Source organism: Zosterops lateralis, assembly GCF_965231275.1.
Source record: "Zosterops lateralis genome assembly, chromosome: 5".
Taxonomy (NCBI): Eukaryota; Metazoa; Chordata; class Aves; order Passeriformes; family Zosteropidae; genus Zosterops; species Zosterops lateralis.
Genome location: NC_139766.1, coordinates 27276885 through 27289682, shown reverse-complemented (window position 1 = coordinate 27289682; position 12798 = coordinate 27276885). Strand labels below are relative to the sequence as shown.

The 12798-nt window shown below is 35.7% G+C and overlaps 1 protein-coding gene across 2 annotated transcripts in view; it reads left to right on the top strand.

Moving 5' to 3' along the window:
- The window catches only part of CHIC2 (cysteine rich hydrophobic domain 2), a 31114-nt gene extending 19836 nt beyond the window's left edge, over positions 1-11278 (top strand). Inside the window, exons 4-7 of one of the 2 annotated variants that reach the window (XM_083860861.1) lie at positions 1004-1060; positions 1227-1286; positions 3113-3148; positions 4213-11278. In XM_083860861.1, the coding sequence (XP_083716987.1) occupies positions 1004-1060; positions 1227-1286; positions 3113-3139 (144 nt within the window). In that variant the 3' untranslated portion in view covers positions 3140-3148; positions 4213-11278. The remainder of the gene's footprint in view (positions 1-1003; positions 1061-1226; positions 1287-3112; positions 3149-4212) is intronic. The other variant, XM_083860860.1, reaches the window with a different exon arrangement.
- Positions 11279-12798: the final 1520 nt, after the last annotated feature.

Sequence of the window (12798 nt, the reverse complement as noted above, 5' to 3'; positions counted from 1 at the left end):
ATTAGTATTTTGTAGTAGTAACAGCAAGATGCTTTCTCATCCTTTCCCCTCACCCCTCTCCGCCTTGTAAGGAAGCTGCAGCTGCACTAAGTTGTATTTGATCCTTGTCATTGCTCCGTCCTTTTGCACCTGCAGCTCTGTTGGTCTCATCTTAACACCTGGCACCATGAATTATCCTCTTTTTATTCACTGTCTGTAGCAAATCCCATTTAAAGCTAAGCAATATATATTCTGGCAGTCAAATGACCATAAATGTCAGTATGTATTTCTCAAATGTAAATATAACTGAATAATTATATTCAAAATGCTGCGAAACTTAGCAGCACAGAATGTCCTTTAATTCTAGCATGCATAATCTTAAAAAGCTGTGCAGAGCAGCTTTCAGGATTCTCTATCTAAAATGTCAAGTGTGGATGACACAGGCAGTAAACGTTTCCTTTAGAATCCTAAATACTGGGTTTGCTCTCTGTACAGATCACAAACTTAGTAATGCTTATTTGTGGAATTTACTGTAACCTTCTGCATTTGCTTTTTCACTCTCTAAAATCTGGATATAAAAGTAACAAAAAATCCTTCTTTCTTTAGAGTATTGTGTATTTGCACTTGACCTACAGCATTGCAAAATACTTTGCAACATTTGTGAGTTTATATGCTGACCTTAGAAGTGGTACGTTTAGAGTCCTGATCCTGGGAGATCCTGCTTTTTATACTTAGATCACTTTGAAATTTCCGTGATTTTAAAGTCAAAACTGCCATAAGAACTGGGGAGCATACATATCAAGAGTTTTTGTTCCAAAGTGGTTAAAGGTACTTACTTGGCTATCATAAAAAGTTATTTCTGTTCTAGATACTATTTAATATCAGACAAGTTTTGGTAGCACTACAGACCACCTTGTACTCAGTCACTGTCCTGCACCTCTATCCTTTTCACACAAAAGCAGCTGCAAAACAAAGTTTTTCTAAAACCAGTCAAGAGTAAAATTCTTTCTCATTTGTCTTCCAGACACGAAGATCGATTGAGAAGTTATTAGAATGGGAAAACAATAGGTTATACCACAAGGTGAGTGCCGCAGGGAGCAGCTTCGTACTGTTGGAGTTTGAATTGCACAGTATGGAAACAGATGCTTTTGTTGAACGAAAAATATGAAAGGTGAACAAATGGGCTAGTCTGTGTGCTGCAATAAAATACAGCTCATTTTTCTTCTTTTTCTTTCCTCCTTGTCTAGCTGTGCTTGCATTGGAGACTAAGCAAAAGGAAATGTGAAACGAATAACATGATGGAATATGTAAGTTAAAGGGCTGTTTTGTGAGTTTCTCTATTAAATGATCATTTATTTTGCTTCTGATCTTATTCTTTTCATGATTATTAATCAGTAAAGGTGTCAGGAGCTTAATCGCCTGAGTGCAAAGATTTTCTACGGTTCACAGATGCATGGTTTCATGTGCAGGACTGATTTATAAAGTTATGAATGACTTGAAAACAAGGCTTCACTGTGTTCTAAAAAATAATAAATTAATTGCCAAGATAAAATAGCTTGAACATGTGCTGATGGAGTGTGAAATTTTAGATGCTGTATAAAGAATAACCACAACTTTGGTTACGCAGCAAGTCAGATATGGCTATTTTATATAATGCTAATCAAGTCCAAAAGTATGGAAGAAGACCTTTCAACTAAGCTGTTGGAGCTTAAGAAACCTTTAGCCTTTTTAAATTTTAACTGCCCCTTACTTCAACTATCTTGAAAGTATCTTTATCTCCAGTTGGTGTCACGAAAATATTTTTAACTTGGTCTCTGGAGTTTTAATCTACTTCAGTCTTTGGGTGAGACTCCGTAAACCCTTTTTGGAAATATACAGTAAGAAGTTATGTGTAGTTTAAAATGAATGATGTCCTGTGTAGGATTTCAGCTTGTTTAGCTTGCAATTTGTTCTTTTTGGTGCTGTTCTTATTTCCGTTTTCAATATATTTTGGAAATACATAGGATAGGATGAAATTAAGCTGCTAAAATGTAGGAAAAATTAGAATTTCCATAATTTCTTTTAATGCTTTAGTAAGTAGGCTGTAGGAAGGTTAGCTTTTTAAAAATAAAGATTAGCTTTGGAGAAATATCTGCTGTGTTAGTTCTAACTTATCTGTGATCTTCCATTACGCAGCACTTTGTCTGTTCTTCAAAATAACAAAGCTATAATACATATGTATTAAACAGTTCAAAATGATATTAAAATGATCGTTATCTTTTAGTCTTCTCTTTTTCCCTGTCCTTCCCCTAGATCTTATCTCTTGCCTGAAATACAAGGTCTTCAAAAAGCATTTTTTACAGAAGGGCTCTATTCAGTTCACTGGATAAGTACTTTTTGTAAAATTTTTTCCTACTGAATTTCTTTGGTTAGATATATGGGTGTGACTGAAAATTAAATATATCAAATTTCAAAAAGTAGACTTAAGCTTTGTGTGGCAGTGTGCACCAGACACCAGAATAGCTTTGCCTAAATGAAGCATTTGTGTTTTGCTGAAAACTTTATTTTTCTGAAGGAAACATTGTCAAACCTAATGTTCCGCAGATTCAATTGGAAAAAACCATAATGTGAGTTTGTAAATACTATAGTCCAGCAACATTTATAGACGAATATTCATCTATTAAATATAATTTCAAATTAGATGACCTACTTAATATAATAATAATAATATGCATGGGCATATAGTTTTATGGGATGAAGGTCAAAGATTTTATTTTAAATTTGTGAAACATCTGGTATTATCTTTAGGTATAGTTGATGAGAAAATTTTTACAAAACCTCACTGTGACGTTTTCTCACTTTCAGTGAACTGATCTGCTAGTGTCTTTAAAAACTGCCCCTAATATGATTGTGATTTAATTTTAAATAATAAATGGCTATCCTCAACTTTTCACAAAACAAGTGATTTAAATTAGACTCTTATACCCAAAACTGGGTGCTTCACCAAACTGAGGCTTGAAATCCAAAATAGTAGGTATTAAATAAATAGTTAATTAAATAAGAAAGGAAAGATAATCTTATACCTTTGGTGTAAACACAGTGCTCCAGCTTTAATTCTTGCTCCCTTTTTGAAAACTCATCTGAATATCAGCAGCTCTGGTATCTCTACAGAATCCAGTGATTGACTCAGGTCAGTGATCAGTGGATTTTGAACAGTTTGCATTCACTTCTGAAAATAAGTCACTTCTGAATATCTCAAAAAATAAACTTGTATACCTGGTTTCAGTATTTGTTACTCCAAATTTGTTACTTGTCTTAGAAATAAAATCAGAGACTCTGATTTCTGAGGCTTGGTATGCTTGCAGAGATAGAAGTCTTTATTCTCTAAGCAGCTAAATTGTATTCTCCTTTACAATCAAAAACACTGAGAAATAATTTTTAACTTCTTAAAAAGGTGAGTTTCCCTTACAAGTAAATAAAATCCTTATTTATGTTACCAGATGCATTTATTTGTTTATAAATCAGATTGTGCTGCTTTGTTATGACTGTCTCTGAAGAAAGAGCATGCACAAGTCAACATTTTCTTTAAGTTTCTTATTTAAAGAGGATACATACTTGGATTGTGTTCTGCAGTGGACCCTATAGTGTACTTGGCTCAGAAAAATGTAGTTTAAATTTGAATTGAGTCCATAAGGATAATCATGCAAAACCATTAGTCAAGTTCTCGTTAACTGCTTGAACATTTGTAGATGTGGGAGCTTTGCAAAAGTTGATACACATTTTTATACAGGTATTGAACTATAAACATGATTTAGAATCCTGTGTTAAGTGGCAACAATTCTGAAGTAAGTGAAATTGCAATTGAAAATTAACTTTTCAAGCATTGTGCATTCAGGAGGTTTGTTTATTTATTTTTTTAATTAATGCATTTATCTCTTTCATAATTTTTCCCAATAACTAAATTACTGCATAATAATTCTTTAACATAATTAGCTTACTTCAGTTTGTTTGTGTTTCATATCTGTAGGCAAACTTTTCCAGTTGAATTTGGTTCATTGAGTATTGGTTTTCAACCCCAAACCAATTATACATGACTTTTCTAATGGTTTCCTACCTGAAAGAAATGCCATAATTTTGCTTTTCATCACAACTTGATATACTAAAAAAAAACCAACCCAAAACCATATGAATTATCATTGTGATAGATAATAGGATTGCTGCCATCTTTAATACATATTTGTTTTCTTTTTACAGGTCATCCTTATAGAATTTTTACCAAAGACACCGATTTTTCGACCAGATTAGCATTTGATTTATTTATAGAGACTTATTCAAGTATGTTGTCTTTCCAATGGTGCCTTGCTTGGTGCTCTCCTGGTAGTGATATAACATTGGTTCTACAAAATCTTGTGGTTGTTTCATATGTTTCTATTTGTTTGGTTTGGTTTTTTGTGTTTGTTTGTTTTGGTTTATTTTTGGTTGGTTAGTTGTTTTTTGTGTTTGTTTTTTTTTTTTTTTAATAAGAGTATGTTCTAAGTGCATTTGGTCAAACTCTGCAAAGTAATTTCACACAAATGTTAATTACTACTTAAGTTATTTTTACTTTTGCTACTTCTGTTTATTAATGTATCTTGATTTTCAAAAGAGTCTTTTATATGTTTGCGAACGCGTGTGTACATATATATTACTATAAATACACAGCTGAAAATTACATACAAGTGAACAGGTATTTTTTTATCCCAATATGACATAATTGATTGACTGTACATTGTGTAAATCCCTTTAGTCATTCATTTACATGCTGAAGTTCCTTCTAAGATATTTGGAAACTTCTGTCAGTGACTAGTCTGTTGCAAATACTTTTATTTCTTTTTGGGATATTGACTAGTCCCGTCCAGCTAAAGAAGGAGACAGAGTTCTTTTTGGAACCCAGATGTTGTTAGTAGAAATCTCTGCTTTTCCGGAAGAATTTCTGTCAACTGGTTCTGAAAACGTTTGGCTTTAAATAATAATAATAATAAAAAAATAGGCAGCCAAGTGGAATTACTTTACTCAGACTAGAAGAATCACTGAGAGCATTGCATGCATCTGGTTAGTAGAACTCAAGATCACAAAAGTATATTATTATTGCATTTTATAACGTAGCTATTTTAATTAAGTCAATTGCCATGTGCCAGCTTTATTCATACTGTTTACCAGATCCTGTACACAAGGGTGCAGAGGGACTTGTTTTACTAAAACTTAATTGCCCAAAAAGACTTTCATGGGGTTTTTTTGTTTGTTTATTTTAAAGCCACATAAGCAGAAAAAAGTTATTGAAGAATTCTTGAACAGTACAGTTCCAGATGGAAATGCCATGTATTAAAAGTAATCAAAGCAGGGTGCACTGGGCAACAGTGTAAGTTTAAATGTGTTAGGCAGTTATTTATTGCACCCTTTCTTTTGCTCATTTTGGTTTACAAAGGTTATTTTCTGCACAAGTAAAAGACTTTTTTTAGCTAGATATATGATGTATGCTTGGGTCAGGCCAGTTGTATTTCATTTCTTCTTATACTTTGGTTGTATGTATCTTCACAAACACCGTTTGAGTTCTTTTTAATTGCAACTCTCATATTGTAAAATTTGCTTTAGGTATCTAAAATTACTATACACAAAATTGATGTAAGTTAAGAACATGTTCTTTGTACAGTTGTGTTAGCAAGCAATAATGTGAATATATGAAAAAAACAGATATACTCTGCTTAATATTTGTATGAATGAAAAGTTGATACCACTACAAGAATAGTCTTCTTTTTTTAATCTTTTAAATACAAGTTTTATTTCAAGGTAATGTATTACAGGTACCTTGATGCTGTGAGCTATTTTTCTATGTCTTCAGAATATTTATTCTCTGTAAAATATTCCCTAGTGAGTATTATATTCCTAAATTGTTCATAGTGGGAGTGGTCTAGAAAATTTTAAATTTTCTTAAATCTAAGCCTTCTGTGTCTGTTCCCAAAATTCATCCTTTGCTCAGCTTTCATCTGTGGATTCCTACGTTCACTTTGAAAATAGCTCAGATATGCTTTTCATACAGGCCTATAAGGGTGTTTCTTTGACTTGACAGAATATGATTTTTAATTAACAAATCCCAATTTTGTGCTGGCCTCAGTCTTCTGAGTGCCACCCATGGTTTCTCTATAAAGTAACTTTTTATAATTTTCTAAAATTAATTTCAACCTCTTCTTCAGTACAAATCTGGGTCTGCTGTACTCCTCTCACTCAGAAGTATTAATTGTAACCTCAGACTAATTTCAACCTGTGGGAGGACAGAAACCTAACATTGATGGCAGCAGAGAGTGGGGAGGTTGGAGGTGCAGAGGAGAGGTTGGAATTGAACAGAAGTGATAACTGGTGATAAATACTTACGACCAGAAATATATATTGATTTCTTTAAGTCTCAGTTTTCAATAAAATGAATATTGGATCATATGAGGCCTAGATTTTATAAAAATTTTCATTTGATTATAGAGATAATTTGTGTCATGGATGCAGTTTTCCCCTGATGTGGAAACCTATCCTTCCACTGTAGTGGAGGGTATGGCTTGTGATATGTTCATAGCAGCTGTTTTGCCTTAGTTTACTGCTCAAACTTCCTGCAGTGTGTTCTGTCCACGTCCACAGCTACCTTGCCTGCAGCACCCAAACCCAGTGACAGTAAAGCTGCTTTGGGTGTGATGTGTGCTGAGACCAGAGCAGTGAATAGTCTGGCTTACAGTAAAGCCATTAGTAAAGCTTCTTCATCAACAGTAGTGATGCTTAAGATCTTGTCTACTTCTAGGTGCATCAGCAGTCGTAGGCTTGGTTAGCAGGCATTTCTGTGTTTTGGCTGAGACTTTTTAAGAAATAATACCGAGATCCAAAGTTGAGCTCTGAGCAATTAAAAAGTTAAACACCTGTAAGGAGGCCAGACTTATTCCCTCAAAAAGTGTTTTGGATATTTTATTGAAACGATGTCTCTGACTTAAAATAAAATCAGAAAACTTGAGAAACTGCATATATAGGGAGATGACTTTTATTTCAGAAGTGGTACTCTCCTGAAAAAGTAGTACACTCACCTAGTAAGAATGTTACAAAACATTTTCATGCAATCCCTTTCAATTCATTAATTACAACGATGGAAATTGAAGATGGCAGGAGCTTTAATCAACTGTTTAATGCCTGCGGCAGTTGTCAGGTTTTTCTTTTGATGTTGCTTCTGAAATACTAAATCGATTTATTTTGATTGCTAGTGAGAAGACATATATTACCTTTTTTGTCACTTGGCAAAGAACAAAATTACACAGTTGGAGCAGACCAGAAGCTATAGTAGGACTTCCAGGACGCAGCCTACTCTTTGCTAAAATAACTATTACACTATACTGATTTGTTTAGCTTCCTGCAACTCAGCAATTCCTACAAATAATCTTTTTCAAATCTATTTCAAATTTCCTTGAACAGTTAAGTTAGATATCAAATTGATATTAATAATTTAGCAAATGATGCTAATTATGCCTGCTTCATCTTTGGCCTGCTAAACTAATGGTGAAGGCACCAATGATTCCCTGTGAGAGCTAATTATTATTTTTAGATATAGTCACCTTTAACTGGTGAATAAAGGTTTTTTTTCTTACTGTAATACAATAGAAACAAATTCTTTTGATTTTTTAGTCATACGTAGAAATAAGTTCTGAGGGAGAAGGACTTTCTCTGACCCTGTGTGAAGAATTCTGAAGAGCTCATCTGTTGTTAAGTAGCTGTGACTTAAAGTTTATATTGGGATTGACAAACTTCACCAGAAATGAAAATGTTTGTGGGGATAGGTTACAGGAAGTCAGTAAACTTTTCATAATAGGTCAGTAAGAGTAATTTTAATCAACTATTTATGCAAATCCAAAATTTCCCATGATACCTAAACCCAAGTAGAATAGTTTGTATAAACCTTAATACACTATCTCTCAGATACAGGCTTACTTAAAGTCAGTTTTAATTTCTTTCTTTTTCTAAAAGTCGTTATTTAGCCCCAAAGATGTAGGAAGAGCTTTAAAATGCAATCTGTAACTGCTTAGAAGCCAGGAGCCAAGGAAAAAGAACTTGTCTTTATTCCCTTCCCTCCACCCCCCACCCCAAAGTCTTAATTTTAAATTGGTCCCCTTGTTTTGGAGCCCTAGTTTATGGGTTTTGAGCAGCTGGCAATAATGCAAATTGTCCACCAAAACCCCCATTTGAATTCTGAACAGTTTAAAGAGATCACTTTAATTGAAGAGGTGAAAGACTTGTTAAGCAAAGAAAATCCGTGGTTCTTTAAGTTCTCCCAGCACTGCCGTTGAGTAATTAAAAGAAGGATCGTGATGACCCTACATTAGGTCAAAATCCAGATGATTTTGTGTAAAGGAAACACTCAATTAGAGAGGTCTCAGAGCCTCCAATGTCTTGAATTCATAGTAGTGACTTATTAAGGGTAAGTGGCACTGGCTAGTTTTGTATCTGTGACTAAAATCATTTATGTTGCTCTTCAGCAACCTTGCTTATGAAAAGAAAGCATTTCAGAAATCTGTATTCATCACTGCTAATTTGCTGTAATTTCTGTGCTTCTCCCTATAGCCACATTGCATTTCCATGACAAACAGCTAATTGTATAATCATTATAATGCCTTTAATAGCCATATTGTAGGTAGAAATATTAACTTCTCAGGGACTAATAGGAAATATGAACATGGGATTAATGAGCTGAATGCCTGTCTGCATGAAGGCTTACTTTGCAAATGTCACCCTAGAAACTTGATTGTAATATGCATGACCATTATGAATGTTATCAATATAAAGTTATGAGAGCTTCTTTTACTGGGCTGCTGAATGTCAAAGTATGCTAGATAAGGATAAACGAAGGGGTTTTTTTCTGATTTGGATGGAGTGGTTGTTTCTAATGGTGCTACCTTCTTAATTCCGGTGTTTATTCTTTGTAAAGCTCTCTCTGTAGCTTTGTGAATCAGGGGATACTGGTGTGCTAAGAAAACAGTATCATTCTTCTTAAGGAAGTAGAATAATTTTAAGGGGAGAAATACTCTAGAAGTGAAAAAATTTCATCGCTGAAAACATGCATTTATTCTTCATTCGATATGCATTTGTATTGTTTTGTTGGTAACAGGACTTTGCAGTTCATTAATTTTTGAACTTTCTTCTTTCTGCACATTGATATTTCAGTCACTGTAGGCTGAATTATTGAATAATTGGAAAAATTAAACCCCCTGATTCCTTGCATGAAACTTCATATGTGGACACTTGTACTGGTATATGTATGTATCCCTACCACGTAACACCTGGGTGATATACATATTTTATAAAACTACACTTTACTAGTTTCATGGAAATCGTCCTTTAAAAAAAAGTCTTCTGGTTTGTTTAGCTCATTAATATTTCATTAAGATTTATTTTCTTGAAAAGAGATTCATAAATGTTTGGCTCCTGAAAATAAAACAGACCAGTAGGAACAATTTAGTGAGGCAAAAGATGAAAAACAGGAATTAGGAGAAGCAACACTCTCAAAAGATTGGATTTGAGCATTAGGTTTAGAGTTCTGCGAGTATGACAGAAAATAGTTTTGAACTGAATGAAATGGTCTTGAATGATGCAAGTTAAGCAAAAGCTAGCAGTCCATTTCAGTAATTATGTAGGCTGTATGTTAACTTCTGTTCACTTGTATTTTGGTAAGTGTGTTATTAATTTATTTTGATTATGCTCTAGTTGAGAGACAATTCTGCTATCATGCATAATAATAATGCAGAAGGTAAGCTTCCTTCTCAACTCAGCATCTCTTCGTTTAAAATAGCCAGACCAAAATGGAATTGCTGACGAGAGCTGTGCTGAGTGCAGAACAGTCTTTTCCTAAGCTGGAGCCTGTAATGCATGGCTAATTGTTTCCAAAGAAAATTCTTGACCTGTCCAGACAGCTCCTGTCATGTGACAGTATATCTAAGGCCTACAAGTAGGATCCAGTTAGTACAATTTAAGTTCAGGTAAGTAAGACTTTTGTAGCTAATTGTAGTTCTTACAGAGAAGGGAACCATGAGGAATGCTCACTGTTAGAGAAAAAATAGATTTTTATAATGTTTATTGAAACATGCTTTTTTATTGTTATTTGCTCCCCATTTATAGCTTAATAATTTAAAGTTGCTTTGCCTCCTGTTGAAAACTAGACTTAGTAGTCAGCTGAAGACTTTTTTTGTTACAGTATTTTAGGTTTATGAATACATTTTTAAAGTCACGTTTAGAAATATTTCGAAAAGTCATCCTGATGCAATGTAACTGATATTTTTAGTGGCTATATGTTTAAACTGGTTTATGCTGATATAAATACCTAACTCATCCACTCCAAGTGTTTATCTCTGATCCTTTGATGCTAGCAATAGGCTTCCTAACTTGCTAGGATATGCAGTGTACTTACTGGTTAATGTTGTCAATGAACAGTTTGATTCAGTGAGATAACAGGGAATGCACAGTAGTTCCTGATTTGAAAAGTGTAACCCAGATTCTTGTTTTCATAAAGGATGGAGTATGGCAATCAGAATATGAATTCATTCCAAACATGAATCTGAAAGAGAATAGTAAACTACAAAACAGTGCCTAAATGTTGTGTGCTAAGTTAGACCTGTCTAACTCATGTTCCTTTAAAAGAATTTGCAGAGAATTGCATTGGACTGTATGTACTTAGGAAAGACCTGTTAAATGTATAAAGCAGTAATGGTAAATAAGTCACTGAAAAGATGTTACCATCAAGAGGGAAAAGTTAAAACTCAGTATTTTGGAGTATGTTAAAAGTCAATTTCAAGCAGAAAACATGTAAGCAATAATTTAACCTAAAACTGGAAATTGAAGAAGCTGCTACTTATAGAGAGACTTGATGTTAATTTTGCTTGTGGGGCATCACTCCTCTCACAAAGAGTTTAGAAAGTTAGGGTTGCTGTGATTTCCACTATTGTAACATTCCTCTTCAAGTATCCTAAGTCTGGGTGAGAGACTCAAAGCTTAGAAGCCAGTACTGTGTTTACAGGTTGCACAGCTTTGGGAGGAGAAGATAGGAATAAAAGGACTTTTTTTAAGGCTGCACAATTGTATATAAGGCATATTTAAGAATATTTAACCATGTCTGCTAAATTACTGAGGCTAATCTATTGTTGAATTATAGAATATTATTTAATACACGGACATTGGTTTTTCCTGACCTGACCCAGAATTGGAATGGACTCCAATATAACTTTTTTAAAAGCATTTCTTAAGTTGTATGTATTGTAAACTAATAAAATAATTGTTAACCTATCTTCTAAGCCTTACTGTTTTTTATCTGTGTTCGGGAGAGGGGGTGGTAGGGAGAGGAAGAAAAGGAAAAACTTGAGAAACTGCTGTATTGTGCAACGGTCTCATCTTACTTCCAGTTGGTACTTTTAGTCTAAAGGCGGCGGGGGGGGGGGGGGGGGGGGGGGGGGGGGGAATGGGCGGAGTGGGTGAGAGGAGAGAAAATGATTTTGGATAATTTAGGTGACTCTAGGACTGGAGTTACCAAATTACAGGTATTGCCTGCCTTAAGTGTTTCAAACTGTTTTTTCATTAAGTCCACATTTGGAGTTCTTTAAGCTTTTCAAGCCCTAATGATAGTAGGATTTATTAAATGTACCATCATTATGGTTGAATGTTGATTTTGAAGCTGTGTCTAGGCTTTGATGTTTTATTCACGTGTGCTCTCAAACAGGATAGTGTTTCCATCTAGTTGAGGCAGACACCACCTATTTAGAAAGGAATCATTGCCATCCATGTGAAAGGCTGGTTAACATGAACCTTATGGACAAAAACTAAGTGTACTCTCCACTGTGCTGAGGACGGCCTTGGTTCTCATCAGTCAGCAGCTTTTCCTTGCATGAAACATTTTAAGCTCTTTGGTTACTTTAGTATGGAAGTCTTGACAACTTCTTTATAATGTGCGTGTGTATAGTGTCTCTAACATATATGAGCGAGGGTGTTAGACATGCTCCTGTCCCAGCATGCGGGTGGGGAGGGGGGCTCCTTCCCGGCTGGCTCTGAAGCATTCCGGCTGTTGTAATGTGGCCTTGCAAAGGGGTAGATACAATGTTGCTGAGCAGAAAAGCGCACGATAGATTTAATGTAGCCAATTGTGTACTTTTGAAAAAAAGAGTAACTGTTCAGTGTGAGTTAATTTTGGATTTTTTCAGCATCTCTCTTTTAGGCTTTGTGCCGCATTCTTCTAGACAAATGCGTATTCCATGTGGGCCACTGTTCTGCTAAATGCTCTCAGTTCTCCTTTTGCAATCAAGATTATGTTGCTAAGGAGATTTTGCTTTTATTGGTGCCATTGATTTGTGTTAATACGTTTTGAATACCTCTCGGTATTCTTCCGTAGACAAGGCCAAAAGAAAAACTTCCCTGAGTTTCCCGATTTACATCACAAACGGAGCGGTGGTGTAATGAAGCCGATATAAAGTGGGCAGTTGAAAGGGAACTAAAGAAGGGCACTCAAGTGAGAAATGAAGAAATGTGCCGAGAGCGGTCTGCGGGCCGCCTCCGGCCCAGCTGCGGGAGCGGGAGCGGGCCCGGCGCCGGGGCAGGGGGACGGCCCGCGCCTCCGGCCGCCCGGACCACCCACTGCCGCGCCCCGGCCGCGCACCGCCCGCCGCTGCCAATGCCGCTGCCAGCGCCCGCCGCGGGGCACCGGCGGGACAGCGAGCTCCGGGGAGCTGCAGGAGCCTTCCCCGGGCCGGCCCCGTGCGCGGTACCCGGCTCCCCGCGCCTCCCGGATGGGGCACGGAGAAG